Below are 23,333 nucleotides of genomic sequence, written 5' to 3'. Positions count from 1 at the left end.
TCAAATATGACATTACACTATAACCTAATACAAATAACAAAAAGATCCTTGTTATTTAATTGTTTTTATATTTTTAATTTTAATTTACATTGTTTAAATTTTATATTTTGTTTTAAACTGCTTTTAATATTATTACATTTTTAACAGTTTCTTAAAAAATGTGATATAAGTAACAAAAAGTTCCTTGTTATTTAATTACATTGCAATACACATTGGCGTTCCATCCGTATCAATTGAACCAGACTCTAAGGCCAACCGTTTTTTTTCCTCGCCAGCAATTTGCATTTCTCTTTCAGCGATTATATGAATTTGCTGACTAATATCTTCTTGAACCGATAGAAATGTATTGGAAGACATACATGGAATATCCATTGTTGCACACAATTCTGATAATTGACTATAGCCAATACCAATAGCAATAGTGCCGCTTACTGCTGATTGATTAATTGGCATATAAGTATCAGGTTTTTGTTTTTCTGATTCTATGTATGATATTGTGTTACACATTTTACAAATAAATTTAAATACTGTTCTAAATCCAAACTGTTTTTCATTTATCAAAGTCATATCTAAAAACGAACAACCAATATCATTTACGTGGACGGTATTTTGAATCTGATTGAAAATATGATACACATCTACTACTCGTCGTCCTTTAAACAAGTTTTCAGAAGTTGTACTAAGAAATTATAAAAAATAATTACTTAAATAAACAAATCAAATCACAATTTTGTAAATTATATTTACCTATTAGTATGACTAGTATGACTGTCTATGTTTATAGTTGATGGTCCTTCAGTTTAGGGGATGTTATTGTCGGTTCTATAGTAGACAGTACATTACCTACACATCTAAATATACAAATCATTTTTAATATATGCCACATTTATTGTTTTTTTTTTCAATTTAACTCCAAGTAACTTACAACAAATTAAAAAAAACTAAAAGGTATTTTTTTGTGTTTGAATAAATGAAGCAGACGTTTTTGAAGCAGATTTTTTTAATATTTTTAATTAAATTATTATGGGGGATGTGGGGGCATCGCCCCGACGGGTTATTTTTCATGTAATATCAGGAGGACTACAGCCCCCTCCCAACATTTTAGCCCCAGTTGTGTCACTGTATATAATACATGTATAATATAGTGCATACTTATCTGGTACTTCAAATGATAACTTCGGAGATGCATTAGCTTCAAAAGCAGACGACTCAATTGCATCATGTTCATGTAAAACATGCTCAAAATATTGGAATGGGTGGACAGCAGAGCTGTAAAACGATGAATGAGTATAGGTAATAGATAACTTAAAGGTAGAACATAATTATGTAGTATAAAATAAATAGTTTATTACCAATGTGGTGTAGAAATAGATGATGAAGTACCTGGAAGGGAAAAGTCAGCTCCTAAAGCACGTGGGTCAAAATTGATGTTTCTAAAAAAAATGGTAGTATATAATAATATTTTATAATTTTAAAAAATAGGCGTTATATTACCTAATTGGTTCAATATTAGATTGATCATTCACTATTTCTTCATTAGTTAATTTTTTGAATATTTTAAAACGATGTTTCATTACACTTTTTATGGATCTTTTTTTAGAAATAAACTGTGGCGTATGGATTTTATTTTCCGGTGGGTCAGTAATGTTTGCGTTTGAAGTTTGTGCATAATTTATCAAAGTAGCATTATATCGATATTTTCCAGTCAACTTAAAAATACTTTTGTATACATTTTCCGATGCAAAGTATTCGACTTGCATAATTGGTTTTTTATCACTAGGTAATAAATTTGTGCCTGTCGCTTGCCACTCGATGCCATCTGACATTAATTTTGTATTATTATGTTCTGTACAAATATACCACTTACCTGGCTGTGGCTCAAGTCTTGAACATTCAACACTGATATTTTGTTCGGATTTTTAAGCATTTGTATTGCTTCTCGTAAATTAACTTTTAACCGATTGGTCAATACATATAAATGATGTGGTTGATTATATGTTTTAAACATATTTGTAACTTTGTAAGTATATAAATGTTTAAACAATAAAAATTACAGATCGATCAAAGTTAATAATATATTCACTGTATTTGCACATTACAATGTCACATTTGACTTATATCTACTTACATTGCGCGTCACGTATTAACTAAATACACTAATGAAACTAGAACAAGACATTCGACGGACGCGTCCTGATATTCATAAACAAACTAAATCAAAGTCATGACATTTATTGTAATTATAAAACAGAAATAGTGTGTTGGACGATGCTGCAACCGTGGGATCAGCTGAATAAGAGTTTTTGTTTGTGACACGGAGCACTGTCGTGACAACACACAAACCTGAATCAAGTCAGTCGGTCGTAGTATTACCAGTGAGTAGTGACACTGGTCCAGTGTTAGGTCATCAATTTGTAGCTATGATTATAATTTTTAAATACCAATTTCATAACAAACACAGTAATTATATCAGTGCTGAGTATAGCAGAGCTGCTATGGAAACTTGTAATTTTTGAGCAAATAACTGCCTCTTGTGAAATACGAACATAGAGTATTATTATTTACATTTATATTTTTTTACACCTATCATACTTGTTGCAATACAATATAGTCAAATACCTATAGTTGACGCGGTCCCGCGTAATAGCTGTTTGAATTCAAATAGCCTTTTACGCGGAAAGCCGCGCTACGCTTCTCAAACAAACCGCCAATCGACGACGGACGACGCCAGCGCGCGACACCCGCGCTGCGAACCGTCGGCCGGCCGTTGGGTGAACCGGATTGAAAAGTCACCAGTTTATCATCGACGACCCGCACGAGACGGACACCGACACGTCCCCAGCCAATCGTCTGTTCTCTTATTTTTTATTGTTTGTTTTGGACTCGCGTTAAAAACGGTTACCGACCGGGCCAATACCGTAACAATAAAGTTAACCATCGCAGTGCAAAAGTTGTGTTTTTTTTTTTTTTTTTTTCTGTTGTCGTATAACCTTTGGTTACCTCAACCTCAACCTCACCTCACCCACGCGGCCCCCATTAGGTCCGCATCATAGTGTAACGTCAAACTACTAAACAAAGTAAGTACCAATATTATAAATTCATATTGATTTTTTTTTCTATTATTAATAATATTATAATTGTGTTAAATGTTCATCAGAGTATTACAATGAAAATGGATGTCTGGAACTTGATTTGTCGTACCATACTATTACAGTTTCTGCTGATCAATCATATTATATCCAGTGAAAATCAAGACAATGCATTTTTCAACCTCACTCTTACCACCAATAGTCCGGGGTTACAGTACGAGATATTAGGGGAAGGTAAATTATGTAAAAGTAGTTGGACCATTAATACATTTATAGATTTAAAATATTTAATAAATAGCCTTAGTGATATAAGGAGTATGTTAAAAACAATTGACACATATGCAATTAATAACACTTACCAAATAACTATAAATAACTTAGAGAAGCATTTAAAAAAAATAAATTTAGATATACAGGTAATTAGGCAAATGGCTAGGTTAAGCGATCATTTGAGTCTGGAGGTTCGGCAGTCCAGGGTTGCCACCTTTTTGTTTTTAAAATAAAGTACATCATGACTTATGGAGATTTTTTTGCACACAAAATAAATTGTGAAAATACTGAACCAAACCAGTAATGAGTAAAGTACAGAACAAAAAAAAAAACAATTATTTGAACAATAAAAAAATGTGAATTTATTGATATCATACAAACATCATAAAATTAAAACATAGTATTAAGAACTAAGCTTTTTAACAAACTTATAACAATATTTTATTATTAAATTATTTCTATAAATATATTATAAATTATTTTTATTAACGATATTTTTAAATGTATACTTTTTATTTTTTTTAGTAATTTATTATCTTTTAAAAAAGTATCATAAATTTCAGTGCACGTTTCTTTAGCATTAAGAGTGATAATTAATTCATATTTGATAAGTTCAAGCCCACACTTATTTCTTTCATCTCTATATTTTAAGTTCATCATAGAAAATACTCTCTTACAGTCTTACAGTAGCTTGATGTTGCTTGATTTTTTAGATAAAAGTTATTGTTTTCAAGATTTGCAATTTTAAATAAACTTTGCCATTTATTACATGAATTTGAATTAGGTTCTTTTAATAATGGTAACATTTCATTTATTCAATTGCATTCGTCATACAGTTCATTCATATTCAAAAAAAGTTTATTTTCTAATTTAAGCTCACTAATCAAATTTAACAATTCAGAATATATAAGTTCACTTGAAAGTTTAACACATTTTACTTGTTTTAACCAATTTAAATCTGAGAAATCAAACCATTTATTCAAGTAATTAATTGCATTGTTCAAAAAGTTTAAAAAATCATTAATAAGAATATTTTTGTTTGTTGACGTTTCAATAAGTTGGTTTGTGTGAAAGCCAAAAAATGTATCTTTTATTCGTATTTCTAAAGATTTTTTCAATGAATTCATCAAACCATAAATTACCATAACTGATATGTTATTCCCTTGTAATTTATTAATGCATTCATTGAATAAGGGCAAAATATGACTTAAAAAGAAAAAGTATATTTCTATGTCAGTTTTTATTGTCACTTGATCATCACTAAATAGTATTTTTAATATTAAAGGAGGGCATTTTTCCAAGGATAAGAAATAGGATTTAATTGGTTCCCAATTTTTTAGAATCATTTCTATGGCAGGGTGTAAAAATAACCATCTAGTCACTACATGTTTCTTTAGTTCAGACCATTCACAGTTTAAAAATTTAAAAAAATCTTTTAATGTTTCACTTCTTACAGAAGATTGAGAAAAATGAGCATATATTTTTAAAATTACATTTTCTATATCAAATGATATAAAATTCATTGCATGTCTTACAGAGTTGTGAATATTATGTGCATGACAGTTTGCTTTTAATAAATTAGGAATTTATTTTTTTAAGTTAGTATATAATGAATGATTTTTTCCAACAATATCTATATTCCGTGTTAAGAATAATTATTGATGAACTATTTTCCTCAAGTAATTAATGTTATAAGAAATAAAGTATTTTAGCTTACTTTATTAAAACTACTAAGTCCAAAGTACAAAAGTGAAAAAAAAAGTACAATACTTTAAAAAATAGTACGGGTGGCAACCCTGTTCGGCACTACAGTGGATGTTTGGTATTGCCGATGCTGACGATGTACGAAGGTATGATAGTTCGATTAACAAATTAGAGAATGATCATGAAGATATGATACACATAGTTCAAGACCAAGTCTCTATTTTAAGGAGCACAATAACAAATTTCAATGAGACCATAACAACATTTAATGACAATAAATTGTTATTTGACAAAAATATTAAAAAAATTGAAACCACTATTAACAACATAAATATTGAATTAATAGACGAAAAAAAACAAATTATTGTTCTAAGATTAATATCCCTAATTGAAAATAATATATTTGAATTACATATATTTGTAACGAGGTTACAAAGAATGATATCAAACGTTCAAACAAATAAATTAGATGTTTTTATAATTACACCAGATCAGTTGTTGTCAGAAATAAAACAAATAGAAAATATTCTACCTGAAAATTTACAAATCCCTATCAAATTTAATGAAAATAATATACAAGAAATATACAAAATATTACATATAGACCTTCACCCAATGAACGATAGAATAATATTTTCAATAAAAATTCCACTATGTATCGGCGAAATTTTCAAATTGTATTACATTATACCAATATACGTTCCAATTAATGAACACGGGCAATTTATACATATCGCTGAAAATCCAACGTACTTATTAACAGATGATGTAGTGACAAAATATTTTATTTGGTCAAATATCAATAACTGTTTAATAGTTTCCGACATCAAGCAACCTAAAGTATGAGCTGAGAGGTATATGTTCACATAGACACGGGATGAGTAGTTTACGGCAAAGTATTGGACATTATCAATCATACTGCAAGCGGAACCATTCGAACAACTGGGAACTTTATGATGACTTAAAGTCCAAACCAATTCCAGTGAAAGGTAATACAAGGGTACCTTGCGAATTTTTTATTTACACCATTTAACATTTACTATAACATTTTATATTAATTGATAAACAATTCAAAATTTCATTCTTAAATTTGTTTGTTCTTTTTTTCAAAATTGAATACAGATTATTTTTACCATACAGGTATACACCGTACGTATTATGTACACATAGATAATAATCAAGATGTAGAGAATATAAAACTCGTTATATCGCTATGCGAACAATTGTTTGGATATTTTTTCGATTATATTATTTTATAGTCCAGAAATTATAAAAAATAATAATTATGTGGTTGACATTATTTCCCTATCGATCGTCAATAATAATAATTTAATTGTTGTTTGCTAATTCTAATAATTGTATTTGTTTATAATTATTCGTATTATTTTCTAATATATTAATTAATAATAATACTTGATAAAAATCACCATGTATATGTGTTTAGTTTTATGATTACAAAGTTAAAAATATTACATGTGTTAAGTGTTTACACAAAAATTATACTATCAAAAAAAAACAATAATATTATACGATTATTTTTTAGGCCTATTCTCCTACTAGCCTACTTGTATTTATAACAAATACGACGACAAGATAAAATAATTATCTCGGTCACCTTTTTATTTTGTCGTATTAAGCAGTATATTACAGATATCGCGATATAGATAATAATATTTATTTTTAGACCTATTTTTAAATCAACTCTCTCAGAGTTCGATGAAAAAAAAAAAACTAAACAGACTATTCAATAGCGAGTAAAGCTAAGGTTAACATTTTATATTAATAAACAATTCAAAATTTCATTCTTAAATTTGTTTGTTCTTTTTTTCAAAATCGAATACAGATTATTTTTACCATACAGGTATACACCGTACGTATTATGTACACATAAAAAATAATCAAGATGTAGAGAATATAAAGCTCGTTACCTCTCCTCCAGGTATTCCGTACTAAAATATGGCACGGGAATAAATTCGAAAACACTGAAATTTAGACGATGGGTGGGGCTGGGGTGACGGTAGATTTTAAGTATTTGCGATTGCCGCCGAACGAATATCGTACAAATTTTAAAAGCAGTCGTACAAATTCATACAAATTACGTACTAAAATATGGCGTAGTGATGACTATTATTTTGCAATTCTTGACCTTGGGTGGGGCTGAAATCACATCACCCCAGCCCCACCCATAATTATTGTTAATAATGGATTAACCAAGACCGTACAAATTTTGAAAATTGTCATAAAAAATTAAGTACAAAATGTTTTAAAATTCCAAATGAGTGGGGCTGGGGTGATGTACGTGCCAAAAAATACGACAATAGATAATATGGAAAATTATTACAACATTTTGAAAACATTGGTGTACATTTAAAAAGAGATGGGAAACCTAAAACCTCAAAGTTCCGTAAATGGATGACCGTTGTATAACCTCTTTATGATCGAATGAAATACGAGGAAAAACAGTTTAACGAAGATATAGCTAAAATTAATAATTCTAAAACTCGTATTAATTTAATACCACTTATGAATCAATTATCTAGTTTGAACCCTAAACGTAGTAATATTCATGATAATACAACCATAGAAAATGAACCATTTGATTTTCGTCCGTCAGCAAGCAGTTCTGTGTCCACATATCCCACAGTTGAAGAGATGATTAGTTTTACTTCAACACCACAGACTAACAAAGGCTCTGGTTTATATAACCCAATTAGTTTATTATGACGATCCGAATGAGCTAGTAACCAGATTAAATCTTTTGTCATCATCAAAAAGTGTTGGTTATACTGGTGTTAATAATGAAATTATATCTAATTTAGAGGAACTACATGAGAGAAATATTATAATATAATAACAACTTTAGAAAGTATAGCTAACGAGTTACATCAACCGGCGAGAAAAATATTTCCTAGACGTAGTATAATAACTCGATTTAAAGATGATCTTTGGCAAGCTGATTTAATTGATATGCAGACACATGCTAGAAAGAATAATGGTTATAAGTTAATTTTAATTGTTATTGATACATATACGAAATATCTTTGGTTTGAAGCACTGAAAAATAAAACAGCAAAGAAATGTACAAAAGGAATAATAAAAATACTAAAAAAAAATCAACCAAAATTATTACAAACAGATAATAGTACGGAGTTTTATAACAACGAATTTCAAAGTGTTATGAAAAAATACAATATTAGACATTATTCGACATACAGTAGTATAAAGGCTGGGATGGCCAAACGTGTAATTAAAACAATAAAAAATAAAATTCACAAACATTTTACATCAACAGGTTCGTGGAATTGGTACAATTCAATTTCAAAATTTGTATATAGTAATAATAACACAAAACATTCAACAATAAAATGTACACCACACGAAGCTCGAACCAAGCCGATTACAATAAAAAGAAATATAATACAAATTAATACAAATTAAAATTAGTTTTGACAATAGTCATAATTCGTGGGTAATTGTAAACGATACTTTAAAATAGCTAATTAGTGAATTTGTAATTAAACGAATTGTATCAATCAATACCTATTGTACGGGCCGGGAGCCTATGACGACAATACGCGCACCCCGGACACCTTATAATCGCTCACCACTAACACCTAGGTCTTAAATATGCGAGCACTAGCTGGGTGTGTAAAGGCGCGTACACACCTGAGCACGCTAAAGATGAGCACCGTGAGCATAATTACAGTGAGCAAAATATCGCGATCGCTGTGTGTACTCAGTATAGACGTCGCACGATGCGAGCCATAAATTAGGTGAGCAATGTTGAACGATTTTGGTGCTCAAGTCATTCGCTGGTAGGAACTGGTCACTAGTAGTTGCCATTTGTGTTCAATTTTTTTTATAACTTAGCACAACAATGGCAAACAATTTACAAATTGCTAGCGCCGCTTATATTGTTATGCATTTATTAACAAAAAAAAAACAGTCAAGTATTAAAAAGAGACGATGGTGGACAACTCAAATTTTTCGATCAAGACAAATATACAATGGCACAAGTATGATACGTGATTTAAACTTTCATACAGACTCCGGTCAGTTTGAAAATTTTGCAAGAATGTCACAAGAGGATTTTGAACACCTTGTATCGCTACTTTCGCCGAAAATAGCAAAACAGACTACTCATTTCAGGGAACCAATTCCAGTTAATGAAAGACTTGCAGTGACACTAAGATTCTTAGCAACAGGTGAATCGTATACAAGCCTTCAATACGTATTTAAAATTTCAAAGCAATGTATTTCATTAATAGTTCCTGAGGTTTGCCAATCACTAATTGAAGTATTGAAAGAATATGTCAAGGTAACTATAAATACTTTTATAAATAATTCTAAATAAATTAAAATATTTACTTTTCAATGCATTTTTAAATTTAATAAAATGTAAAATATTATTCTTTATTTCTTTTAAACAAACTACAACAACTTTATTATGACGTATTAAAATTATTTCTTTCAAAAACAAAATTTCAATATGCATATAGGACATTTAAATATAAGTATTTAAAATTTTTAGAATATAAAATTGTAAATTGAAATAAAAATAGGTACAACAAAAAAAAAAAATTGTGATCCTTTACTTAAGGTTTTTACCTACTCGGTTGATGACGAATCAATGAAATTATAATATAATAAAAAATAAAAATAAAAATAAAATTATTAATTAAATGCAATATAATCATCAAACGTAGTAGTAGTAGAAATGTTAGACGGTGGATTTAAGGTAGGGGGATTAGATGAAGCAGGTAAATTATACGGAGAATCAGGATTTGTTATTATAGAATTTGTAGAATCTCTTGACGAAGAATGCTGAGTGCCTTGATTTTGACAGGATGACGGTTGGTTAAAATGTTGAGGAATGCCTTGATTTTGATAGTATGGAGGTTGGTTAAAATTTTGAAAATAATTTTCAAACCTGCCTATGTCAGCTTCAAAAAGAATGTTGTTTATTGAATGTTCTACAAAAGCTCTCGTCTTTGGTGTATATGTGTCTAGCTTACTAGCTACATGTTGGCCAAATATAACACTTCCACTCGACGGCTGTTGTTGTTGCGAGGAAACAGACTGTTTCAAAATTGTAAATGCTTCCTCCAGTCTGGAATCATCACAAGTGTTATATTTCTTTCTCGGACGCTTAACCGAAGGTTTGGGCACATTTGATGTAGACGTTCCTTGCACATCATCTAAACCATTATTCAGATCAGCTGCAGGTTCTTCACTGATGTCATCATTGGTAACAGAGTTTGAAATTGGTGCCAAACTCTGTATTTCTTCTTCGTTTTCATTATTTAGAAAGTTATCTAAATGGCTCTAAAAAATTCATAAATATATCAGGAGCCTTGTTTTAAATTTTCAAGCTTTTTGGCCCAACAAATACAATTTTATTGATATTTATAGAAAAAAAAAACTAAATATATTAAAATATGAAATTGTCCACAAACAGCTCAAAATGAGTCAAAATATTTTCAAAATTTAATGATGTATAGAAAATGAGAATATTAATATTCAGTGAAATTTCATGCACCTACAGGCTACAGTTATTCGTTTTTGAATTGAAAAAAATAAGAAAATCGCTACATGAGAAATCGAGTGAATGTCCAATGTTGTAAAGTTAAGAATTTCAAACGCTCGTAAAACTGTATTTTAGACATTTTTTTTGGATAGAGGTAGATTAACTTTTGAGATATTTTGTACCTATTACATTTTCAAATCTTAGATTTAAAAAGAAAAATGTTTAGGAATTTCTAACTCAAAATAATTTTCGTAATTTTTACGTAATTTGTCAAGATTTGAAATTGAAATGCTTAGGTAGGTATACAATAATTTTGTGACCTTGAATTTTTAATATTTCCCAAATATCACTGTTACAATATATTAGGAGTCTTGTATTAAATTTTGAAGCTTTTTGACACGACAAAAAAAAAATTGAAGCTTAAAATGTCCGTAAACAGTTCAAATCTAATCAAAATATTTTATCGTGTATAGAAAGTGCTAATATAAAAATTCAGTGAGGATTTAAGTATCTACACTAAAAACCAACTTCAATTTTGTCAAAAACCGATTTTGCATAAAAATTCCAATTTTTCCTTGAGCTTTTGAAAACTATTAGGACTAACCAAAGTACTATTAACTAAAGTAATATTAACTTTCACAACAAATCTAAGCATATATACTGTTCTTTTATAAAAAGTTACCAAGAATTTTTTTATAAGCTTTTTAGTTCAAATGTTCACATAATTTATCAAATTGAAAATGTACAAACTATTTTGTTGTTAAAAATTTATAAAATGAATAACTTTTATACTTAAGATTTGAAAATTTAAAACAAAGTTGCACTTAAGTATTTAATTCTGTAACCAAAAAATCTAAAAAATATATATAAATACAGTTTTTTTTAAAGTTATTTTAAGTTAAACTTTAGACGAAATTACTTATTAAATACCATGAATTTTCCTAGAAAAAAATATGAAATGTGCTAGGCCTATAATTAAGTCATACATTTTTTTTTAAACAATAAATTATTGTAATATCAATACATTCATCACTCTGCTCAGAATCTAAAATAATTTAAATTTACTGATATTAAATTAACGTTCTTATGTTTCACGAAACTAACTTCTTTTAACTGTGAGTACATGATTAAAATTATTCCCTCTGGCCTCTATATCAACTTTAAAATTTAAAAGATTTAAGTATTTAAAATTCAACATTTCAGTTACCCAAAACTGAAGAAGAATGGTTAGAAATAGCCAAGGATTACGACAATTTATGGAACTTTCCACATTGTATCGGAGCGATGGATGGAAAGCATATAGTTTTACAGGCTCCAGTGCGAAGTGGGACTGAATACTTTAACTATAAGTCACATTTTAGTATCGTTTTATTTGCTTTGGTAGACGCTAATTATAATTTTATTTTTGCTGACGTTGGAGTACAAGGTAGAATATCTGATGGAGGTGTATTTAAGAATTCACAGCTTTGTAAAATGTTGGAAGCTCAAACATTAAATTTACCAACGCCATCAGCATTACCGGGAATAGAAAAAGAACTTCCTTTTGTTTTTGTGGCTGATGAAGCATTCCCGTTGAATGATAATATTATGAAACCCTACTCTGGCAACTACGGTAAAGGTTCAATGGAACGAGTATTTAACTATCGACTTAGTAGAGCTCGGAGGGTAGTAGAGAATGTTTTTGGTATTTCATCATCAGTTTTTCGTGTACTCAGAAAACCTATGCTGTTAGAGCCTGAAAAAGCGCAAGTTATTGTTATGGCTATCGTTCATTTGCACAATTTCTTAAGGAACAGTAAAGCATCTAAAAATAAATATACACCACATGGATCATTGGATCGTGAAGTAAATGGATCAATAGTAGAAGGAACTTGGAGAGAAGCAGGAGTGTCCACGTTGAATCAAATTAGAAATATTCCACGAAGATCGACACTATCATCTAAAGATATCCGTGACACTTACGCACAATACTTTACGACTACAGGATGTGTCGCATGGCAAAATGATTATGCATAAATAAATACTTATGTATAGTGTTTGAAGTATGAGAAATATTTCATGAAATATTTCAATGTTTTGTGAAATATTGGAATTTTATTAATTATTTCATTTTTATTTTTTAAATATTATTTTGTTTTATATTTTTATTATATATAAATTATAATTATAATTTATATTATTTTATGTGAATCGTTAGCAAGAAAACTATGATCTTTATAATATTATATACCTAAGTACTGGTTTCCTTTTACTGTTTCTTTTTAATATTTATTATGTTTATGTTTTATATAATTATAATACAATATGTCAACATTAAGAAGAAACAATGATCTTCATAACATAACATATATGATAAACGTTATACCTAAGCGTTTTTTTTTTAAATTTATATTCAATTTTTATATTTTTATTTTTATTATGTTTTTTATGTACAATTATACAAATACATGTCATAAGGATTCTCGATCAAGAAAACTCTGATCTGATTATTAACATATAACTATATAAGTTACCACGTACATGGTACATATACAATATACCTATCTATTCCTTATTTATTTTACATTTTTACATCAAATAATAGGTACAGCAAAAAAATACAATATTATATTATTATACATTAAAACTAAGAAAAAAATGTGTGTTAATGACTAATGAGGTATTTAATTTATTTAGATTAATTATTTAATATTTTACAAGACAAAACTACAAAAATAATAATAATTGAAATATTTCACACATTTTGAAATATTTCATGAAATATTTCACGAAATATTTCATTTTTTTAAATTTCATGAAATTTTCAAACACTACTTATGTATTATGTTACCTAGTATTATTATACCTATATTATTATTTGTATAAATAATAATATGTTTATTTTAGTAAAGCCAATCGGAAATCAGTATTTATTAGTTCATGTTATTTTAATTAAAGTCTTATTTGTCATCAAAATATTCAATCATAAAATATAAATATGTGATAAATGTTGTACTTACATCATCAGAAATATTTTCATTTGAAGTGTTAATACTTGGACGTGGATCATCTCTATCCATCATAAATTTCATACTTTCATATGCAAACCATTTTGAGGCATAAATCTCTTTTCGACCTTATAATTTTTAACGTAAATTAATACAGGTATATTATTATATAATAGTATTTATAGTTTATTAAAACAAATAAAGACATTGTTATAATTTATAAAAATAAAATCTAAAATAACTAAATAAAATTTACCTTTCCCTGTTCCAAAGCTGTTTTTAGTTTTGGCCTTCTCTCGGCGAAACGATCCCGATAAACTTATCATTTTTTTCTTCGCTTCTTCTGTGTCGATATTTAAATTACGGCCAATTTCTGCCCAAGCGTCAATTTTTTTGTTTTTAGAAAAATACATTGGATCTTTTGGGCTCCACAATACTGGGTACTTTTCGTATTCATTTATTAAATTCAAACAGCTTTCCTTGGACCATTCCATATTTTTTTAAATATTAAATACTAGTATGCGGTAAATGAATTGTTTAAACACGTATGTTTACAGTTGACAGTAATTAGTCGAAATGAATAAACATAAACTTAAAAAGACCCCTAAAGTCCCAACCAGAAACCAATCTTGGTTTTGTAGAAACATGTCTGTGCAGGATCGTGAGCGGCCTGAGCGCTGTGTGCAGATTTATTTACGTCCAAATTGAACATAGCACACTATGAGCTCGCGCGCCGTTTTCCTTTGAGCATAGCCAGGAGACCGACAGTCAGTGGCTCGTGCTCAGCATGGATCGCGATCACGTTTGCGTGGTTTGAATTTGCTCAATTTACCGTCCACATACAAATTCATCGCAAACAATTTAATGTGAGTATGTATGCTCACCATGAATATGCTCAAGTGTGGACGCGCCTTAATGGTGTAATAGTTCGAACAGCAGTGGTCGGGATCGCCGGGCAAATACTGTCGAACTACGTAATGCGTGTAGTGTAATTATGTGTATTATCTGTGTGTTAAGTGTGTATATATGTGGGTGTGTATACAATTAAACAAATAGTTAATAAAAAATGGTAACACGGTTTCTGATAGTTAAGTTGCTGTATAATACGCAGATTTAAATAATAGCAGTACAAAATATATATTAAAAACTCACAGTACCACACAAACGTGTAAAAAATATATAATAATAATAATATAATGATAATAATAAAAAAGCTATTGGAGCCGCTATGAAAATAATGTGACCCTTCTGGTCCAACAATGTATAATAATAAAAATATAATGATAATAATAAATGACCGGCCTTTATGGCCAACCGAAATAATAATAATGTATTGACACAGCTATTTGAGCCGAAGCTCGTATAAGATAATATGTGGCCCTTCTGGCCAACAAATTAATAATAATATAAGTAGTATATATATACCATTCCTGGCGCAGTCCATATTATATCAATAAAAGATCACAAAGAAAACAATGTGTAAAAAGATCAGAAAATCTAAATGCAATAATAATTAAAATATTTTTCGCAAAACTTATGAAATGCAATAATAATTAAAATATTTTCCGCAAAACTTAATTATTAAAAATAAAAATCGAAATGCAATAATAATTAAAATATTTTTCGCAAAACTTATGATATTAATAATTAAAAATTGAAATACCATGATCCCCCAAAATATTTTTAAGAAAATCTAAATGCAATAATAATTAAAATATTTTTTGCAAAATCACCCCAAAATATTTTTTTAATAGAATTGTTCTATCAAAAATAAAAATCGAAATAGCATATTTAATTGCAAAATGTATTAAAAAGAAATTGAAAAAATTAATTTAAAAATTAAAAATATAATAAATAATAAAATAATGGAAACAACTATCAATGATTTTAATAAATTACAAAAAAATGAAATGCAAAACGAAATAGAAAACTCAATATTAAATAATGAAATCTTTGTTAAGTTTTGTAAATTTGAATACTATAATACTAATAAAAATAAAAATATTAAAATTATGAAATATAATCTAAATAAAATTCCAATTAAAGGAAATATTTTAATTGTCGATCATGGACACAATATTTCTGGAAATGGAAAACCTTATGCTTCTAAAATACTAGAATCACCAACATGGCTTGAAATTTGTAAAATTGCTAATGATTTAATAAATACAACTGGTACTTATTTTTTCAAATATCTTCATGATATTTGTGTTGTTCAAGATTTAGGAAATATTAAAATATGTTGTCTTGGTATGGGAGGTACAGATTCCGATCACAAAATGCTTAGAATATAATAATTTAATTAATTTAATTTTTAATAGAATTGTTTTATTAAAAAAAATATGATATTTAACACTCACCCGAATTGGGCACGTGTTATTAAAATCCAAAAATCTTTGAAAACAATTTTACACTATGATACTATGAGGGGGACTTATAAAGAATTAAAATCAAAAATGTTTAATGTAAAAATGAAGATTCTAACATAAATAGCAACGGAGTTATACTTAAATGAAAAATATGAAGCGGGGGGTAAACTTTTAATATGTAGTGTAGATAAGCATATAAAACACATCTGTGTTGATCCGACATGATAATATCAAATATTAAATGAAATATAGGACTTGTAATATTTAACTTTGTATAATTATACGAACTCATTATTAATAAAAAAATGCAAAAAATTTGCAAAATATCTGTGTTGTACAGACATCCAGAATGGTGGCCACCTCTCACTTTTTTTTTTATTTTTTTATTTTTTATTTTTTTAACTGGTTGTCTGTACAACAGAGATATTTTTTTTACCTAAGCACTGTGACGTGGTGGGTTAGACAGGTATTTATTTGTAGAATTTAAAGTCAGAGGTGGACATTATATACGTCAGCCTTGGAACAAGACTGAGGTAGATACAAATCAAGGTGACAACGTAGGCCGCACCACGTGACAACCTACATTCGCATGTAAATCACCAATCGCCCGAAGCGCTACAATTGCCGGCTTTATAATGCCCCCCACTACGAGAACAAACACAGTAGGAACAAATCTGCTGCAGTCAGATTCGAACCTAATATGTTCAGCAGGGGATGGTAACTGTATAGTAGTTATACAGACATTGGACGTTCATTCACCAGGCACCACGAGCGCTCTAGTCACCGACACCGCCACCCACCCAATGACCCATCATATCAGCTGCGTACCGCCGCTGATACCGATTACCGAATTACTGTTATCTGCATTTTGCATTTCTGCTCTGACTGTTCATCTCAGTACTCACTGTTTCAAATTTTTAGTATTCTTGTCTATGATTCAAGTAGTGTTCTTATTTATGCTTGTTTTCTGCTGTGACTGTTCAAGTAGTATTCTAAATTCTTGTAAATAGTTCAAGTTAAACTTTTCAAACTGTTGTGCCGGCTTGACTACATCGCCGCCTCTTGTTTTTATTTGGTTTTTGGCAAATTAAAACGATGCCAAGATACGCTTACAAATGTTGTGTGGTTGGGTGTTTTTCAACAGGTTTGTATATTATATTGTAGTTATTTGATTAAAAAATATTAAATTATATAATTTTTAAACCAGGTCCCATATTTTAATTTCATATTTCGAAGTAGAATATTTTCAGATTGATTTAAGTATTTAGAGTTTAAAAAGCGGAGTAGTAGGTACTTAGGCAATGATTTCAATGATTTCACTTAACTACTCACATCTGAACATTAAATAAATAAATAAATAATCAGCTAGCGCTATTAGGCCAAAAATTGTCCGTCTTCATAGAGTAATAAAGCCATTTAGAGTAGAATCTTGGAAATTTAAAAATATATTAAGGGGTTTTTATGAGTGGTTGCAATATATCTTTCATTCATCATTTTTATTGGGTGTATTTTTGTATATTAAACATTATATAATGAACTTGTGGTGTAATGTAGAGTAAAATAAGTTTTTTTACTACTGGAAATTCCTTACGTAGAGATTATAGAGTGACCTTTTTCATAACTTATCATAAAATATAATTATTGGTTTAATAATAATATAAGTAAAATAACTTAATTACTGGGAATTCCCTTTGCAGACCTTATCTTACTATTATTTGAGTCAACAAAATGTGTTATGTGTCAGTGTTGTTAAATATTATAGAAATTATATTCTTTAGATAGCATAGATACAATATAATATTTATTATATACAGGGTAAATCTTTTAACATTGAATACTCAGTAGATACATGCTATTCTATAATTGTATAACCAAAGGTGGGCATTAACTAGTTAAAAAGTTAATTATAATAACATAATTTTGTAAACAAATTATACCTTCTCTAAACTTCATATTAAATACTATAACATTATAATTTGAATTTAAGGCACATCATCACATCGTTTTCCAAATCCAAAAAAAAATAAAGAGTCTTTTGATAAATGGGTAGAAATTGTTGGTGGAGATTTGAGATCTCTCGATCCATCAATAGTCTATGAGAAAAAACGGATCTGTTCGAGTCATTTTCTAGACAATGATATAAGTCCAGGGACCAAAAAATTGAAATGTTTGGTTGTCCCTTCTTTACATTTATCTGGTAAGTTATTTACTATAGGTTAGTTTCAGTATTATAAACTTATTCATTTTTTGTTATTATTATTTATAGTTCCTATTGTTGATAGTTTTAAGACACTGTCCACTTCTTGTAGTGATCGACCACAGTACAAATCATCTGGTATGCTAATTTAACTGATATGTAACTAGTATAAAAAATCTAATAAATTACATTTATTATTTACAGTTCCTATTGTTGATAGTTTTAAGACACCGTCCACTTCTTGTAGTGATCGACCACAGTACAAATCATCTGGTATGCTAATTTAACTGATGTGTAACTAGTATAAAAAATCTAATAAATTACATTTATTATTTACAGTTCCTATTGTTGATAGTTTTAAGACACTGTCCACTTCTTGTAGTGATCGACCACAGTACAAATCATCTGGTATGCTAATTTAACTGATGTGTAACTAGTATAAAAAATCTAATAAATTACATTTATTATTTACAGTTTCTATTGTTGATACTTTTAAAACACCGTCTACTTCTTGTAGTATAGAAGACACTGATTTAGAAGAAATTTCAATATTTTATGAGGATTCAGTTATTCAACGTATGTATTTTAATTTTTAATTTTTAAAACAACAAATAATTATTAGTTATAGTTTAATGCATATTAATTTTTATACAAATATATGTTTACTAATTTAATGAAATTATAGAATTTTTTAAAAACAAACCCTGGCAGGCAAGTTTTTCAAATGTTACTGTTTTGTTGTTTATAGTTACTTGTACATCAGACAAAGTAATAAATGCATTTGACCTAGGCTCAACTTGTTTACCATCATCTACACCATCACATCTCAACAGACAACTTGTTGAATGTGAATCCTCAGGTATGCCTATAAAAAAGTCTTTATATCTTCCGTTCAATAAATTTAATTTTGTTCAACAGAAGAATCTGAGTTGGAAGGAATTTCCAAGCTAGACGATGACTCGTTTCTTCAATGTATGTATAATAAACTAGTGTATTTATGCTTCATCTCTTTGCTTGATTTTATTGCTTTGTTTTCAAGCTAATGCAGTAGTTGTAAAATCTATCAAAAAACCAGTAAAACGCTTAAAAAAAACTGGTGATTATTAATGTTTTTCTTATTTTTATCCTTATTGATTGTAGCTTTTAAAAACCAAAATAAATTTTTTTAATGAATTAGATTTTTTAGTTACAATTAATAGTATTTAATTCAAACATTTTAAAATTGCTTTGAAAATTTTTTTAGGGGTATTGACTAACATTGGTGTAAGAAAAATGAGCCAGTTAACACCAAAATGCAAGTCACTATACAGAGGAAGTGTATTGCTGAGTAGACGTTTGCGATGGGAACAAAAGAAATCATTCACCTTCAAAAGTCGTTTGTCAGCAGCTGAGAAATTTTCTGAAGGGTTTTTAAATTCAAAAGCCGTAAGTCGTATGACTTTTGCAGCTGCCATTTTCACTAATTTACAACTGCGTGCAACAAATCAAAAAGCGCGAGGTAGAAGATTTACTTTAGATGAAAAACTACTCAGCTTATCTCTCTACAAACAGAGTGCAAAATCATATCGAACATTAGCAAAACTATTCACTCTACCTGGCAGAAAAACTTTGACGAATTTACTATCCAAAATCCCAGTAAATCCAGGAATTGATCAAACATTGATGAAAGTTTTGAAAACCAATGTCGTCAAGTTAAGTGCTAGGCAAAAACTCTGTACAATTTTATTCGATGAGGTCAGTCTGGACCCAAATTTAACTTATGATCATAATACCGGCATGATAACTGGTTTTGAAGACAATGGTATAGGAAGGACCCAACATTTTGCTGACCACAGCTTGGTATTCATGATTCGTGGCGTGGTTAAAAAATATAAGCAACCCATATCTTATACTTTTTGCAAGGGCACCACCAGTAGCCACGATTTGTCAAACCAAATAAAAAATGTGATTCAAGCAGTGCACGAAACAGGGTTGCATGTTGTTGCATCTGTTTGCGATCAAGGAGCCACAAACAAAGGTGCCATTAATATGCTGCATCGTGACACTAGAGCGGAGGCACTAAGAAATAATATTCAATTTAAAGAAGAGTTTTACAATGTTCAATGTGGGGCAGATATATTGAATGTTGTACATATCTATGATCCACCTCATCTACTGAAAGGAGTGCGTAACAACATTCTCAATAAAAATGTTTTATTCACCATGGACGGACAACAAATGGAGGCCAGCTGGAGTGACATTACCGAACTATATGAATTGGACTGCAAGATCGAGGATGTGAGAATGCTACCAAGGCTGACAGCCGAACATATAATTCCTAATAAAATTAAAAAAATGAAAGTCAAATGTGCTGTGCAGGTTTTATCCGAAAGAGTTGCATCCATAATGTCATTTTTAGCTTGTAAGTAAAAATATCAGCAATGGACCGTCATTGAGCATTAAGTACAAATGTATCTAATATAATCTAGTCTATAAAAAAATTTTTTTATTTAGTTATTTTAGTTATTTTAGTAGCATGTTTAAAAATGTCCAAGCTATTTAAGCATAGTTATCAATACTGTTGTACTTAACACTCAATAATATTTTCCGACATTAAAAAAATGCATAATTCTATAAGTACGATAATTGTTTATCATGTTTCAGCAAAAAAAATTTTAAAAGAAAAGGCGAAAGACACTGCAAAATTCTGCCAGTTTTTTGACAAATTATTTGATTCAGTAAACGGGAGCTATGACAAGGTAGTAGATGGAAAAATATATCGCACCGGCCTGAAAAGGTACTCTCCACACCATGAGTTATGGGAAGTGTCGCTCAAAGTGTTGCAGTCAATGTATTTCATAGATCCTGTCAGTAAAAAAAAGACAGTTCCTCAACCTCCAACAATTAAGAATTGGATAAAAACTATTAAAGGTAAATATTAATTGTCCATTTCATTACACGGAGTATGTAACTATATATATACTTAACATTTGTAGGATTTCAAGAGGTATTTAAGTTATTGAACAAGATGGGTATAAAATCAATTCTCTTAAGAAACTTTAACCAAGATTCACTAGAGAATTTTTTCGGAGCATTGCGTGCCCTGGGCTACAGAAACACCAATCCGACTTGTTACCAATTCATTTCCTCATACAGAACTCTGCTTCTCAACAACTTAATGTCTTCACATTCTCCTGGGAGCAATTGTGAAGAAGACTTCAGCGACGGTTGCTTAACATCGTATAAGACATTGTTTGAAACGTTTGAAGACAACTTGCCAGAACAATGTGATGAACCTGAACCTAGAGTTTCGGATGGTACTCCAAAACAAATAACAAATTTTAGTTCAGAAATCTTACAAGATTTACAGTTCCAGACTCACAACTATATAGCTGGGTTTGTAATTAAAAAATTAAATAGTATTTTATTTAAAAACTGCACAGTTTGCTTAAATCAAGTGTGTTCCTTAACAACAGCTAAGGGACATCAACTAACTGTTGCCAGAGATTACAATCCAAATGGTAAACTTTTATTAAAGTACCCTAACAAAATTTTTTGTTCTTTAGTAAAAAAATCAATTGACTTGATTGCTCAGTTTTTGCCCTCAATTTGTCATCATAAAACATTAAAAAATGAATTATCAAAAATATTGACACACCAAATTAATGTTAATGTGATAAATTGTGAAGAGCATGGTCAATTGTTTCCTAAACAGTTTTTCGATTTTGTAATTAAATTAATGGTCCACAATTGGTGCACTCAAATCAATAGAATTTTGTCTGGAAAACTGGGCATTGGTAAAAATGAAAGGGACCAAATAAAAGTGAATGCCTTTCATCGTTACCAAACTTTTTGTAAAAAGTCTAAATACAAATAATTTTATTTTGTTACTCATATTTTTAGTATTGTGAATATAACATATTATATTCTTACGTACCTTACTATTGTACTTTTAATTTTAAATTTTATCAATTATATTATTAATATTGACTATGTGTATAACCTCATGTGAATTTTTGGTGACGTTGAAAACATGCAAGACTACATTTTTATTATTTATTATAGTATTTAAGTTGAATTAATATTATAATGTTATAATTTTTTATTCGTTGCTACAGTGATATATTATGTCATAATTTGTCTTAATTGTTAAATAAATAATGAACATGTTAATTAAAATTATTTTGTCATAAAGCATGAAATTTAGTCATCAACGCACGTTTTGTTTTCTATACAAAATTTTTAACGCGTTAAATATGAACATTTTACATTAATATTTTTGATTTACTAAAAAATTGATTTACAAGTACCTAAATAATCAAAAATTATTATTTATTAATATCATTTAACCGAAAAAAACTACCAAAACTAATATGCAAATGCATGAACTCCCGAGCCCTGTTAATAATTGATTATTTACTTACTTTATTGGACTAAATTTATACCTAAAACCTGCTCTATTTTAGTTTTTCGTTTTAGTAGCTCTTCTTTAATTAAAAAAAAAATTCATGACAATTGAATAAGTAGATTAGAAACTAACCCGTAACAAAGATTCCACACCACTATTATATGCATAATAGTGTAGTATATTATAGATATTATTATTATTATTATTATTATTATTATCATTATTATTATTATTACTATAATATTATACTATGGATTATTAAATATAATTAATAATAATTATCAATTGGATGATTTATACTATTTTTGTATGTTATATATATGATTTAATTTTGACTGTCACTAAATTTACAATATTTCATGAACAATTATGATTAATTTAATTTGTTATGGTTTGCCTAATAAATGTGTATATTATTGTTATGTATATTATGCTGTTGAATATTTTTAATAAATGTTTTATATTGAAAAAATATGTTTTTATTTTAATTTCTATTGTTTTCAAAACACCTAATAATTAATAAAAATAAATTGGTAAGGAAAAAAAGAATTTCAATTGGTTAATTCAAAAAAAAGCGGGAATGTATTCTGGCGGCGGCGGCCGCCGCCGCCGCCGTAGTTCTAACACCAAGCACCGGTAGCGGGGTTTGCAATACTCCAATAATTAACACGGCAGTTGCCTATCTATTAGTATTCTTGTCTATGATGTTCAGTCTCAAAACACACGCCTTAACCCACCGCGCCACAATGCTTAGGCATGTAATGTATACTATGTAACACTATTTAAATAAAATTAAACTAGTA

General features: G+C 28.9%; 1 protein-coding gene across 1 annotated transcript; it reads left to right on the top strand.

Moving 5' to 3' along the window:
• Window positions 1-14,153: 14,153 nt before the first annotated feature.
• Window positions 14,154-22,263, top strand: LOC132932840 (uncharacterized). The gene is made up of 11 exons (XM_060999193.1): window positions 14,154-14,238; window positions 17,934-18,143; window positions 18,213-18,281; window positions 18,348-18,416; window positions 18,483-18,551; window positions 18,618-18,719; window positions 18,829-19,002; window positions 19,062-19,115; window positions 19,387-20,544; window positions 20,787-21,053; window positions 21,119-22,263. Exons 1-11 carry the CDS (start codon window positions 14,154-14,156, stop codon window positions 21,997-21,999), a joined length of 3,138 nt encoding a protein of 1,045 aa, XP_060855176.1. The 3' UTR covers window positions 22,000-22,263.
• The last annotated feature ends 1,070 nt before the right edge of the window (window positions 22,264-23,333 follow it).

The sequence above is a fragment of the Metopolophium dirhodum genome, chromosome 1 (genome assembly GCF_019925205.1).
Source record: "Metopolophium dirhodum isolate CAU chromosome 1, ASM1992520v1, whole genome shotgun sequence".
NCBI lineage: Eukaryota > Metazoa > Arthropoda > Insecta > Hemiptera > Aphididae > Metopolophium > Metopolophium dirhodum.
This window is presented reverse-complemented; position numbering and strand designations above follow the sequence as displayed.

What these genes read in the sequence shown, in the direction of transcription:
- LOC132932840 (XM_060999193.1), top strand. Translation starts at nt 14,154, where the DNA reads ATGAATAAACATAAACTTAAAAAGACCCCTAAAGTCCCAACCAGAAAC. An exon ending in ACCACAGTACAAATCATCTG is followed by an intron (nt 18,552 to 18,617) that starts GTATGCTAATTT and finishes TATTATTTACAG; the next exon opens with TTTCTATTGTTGATACTTTT. An exon ending in TGTTGAATGTGAATCCTCAG is followed by an intron (nt 19,003 to 19,061) that starts GTATGCCTATAA and finishes TTTGTTCAACAG; the next exon opens with AAGAATCTGAGTTGGAAGGA.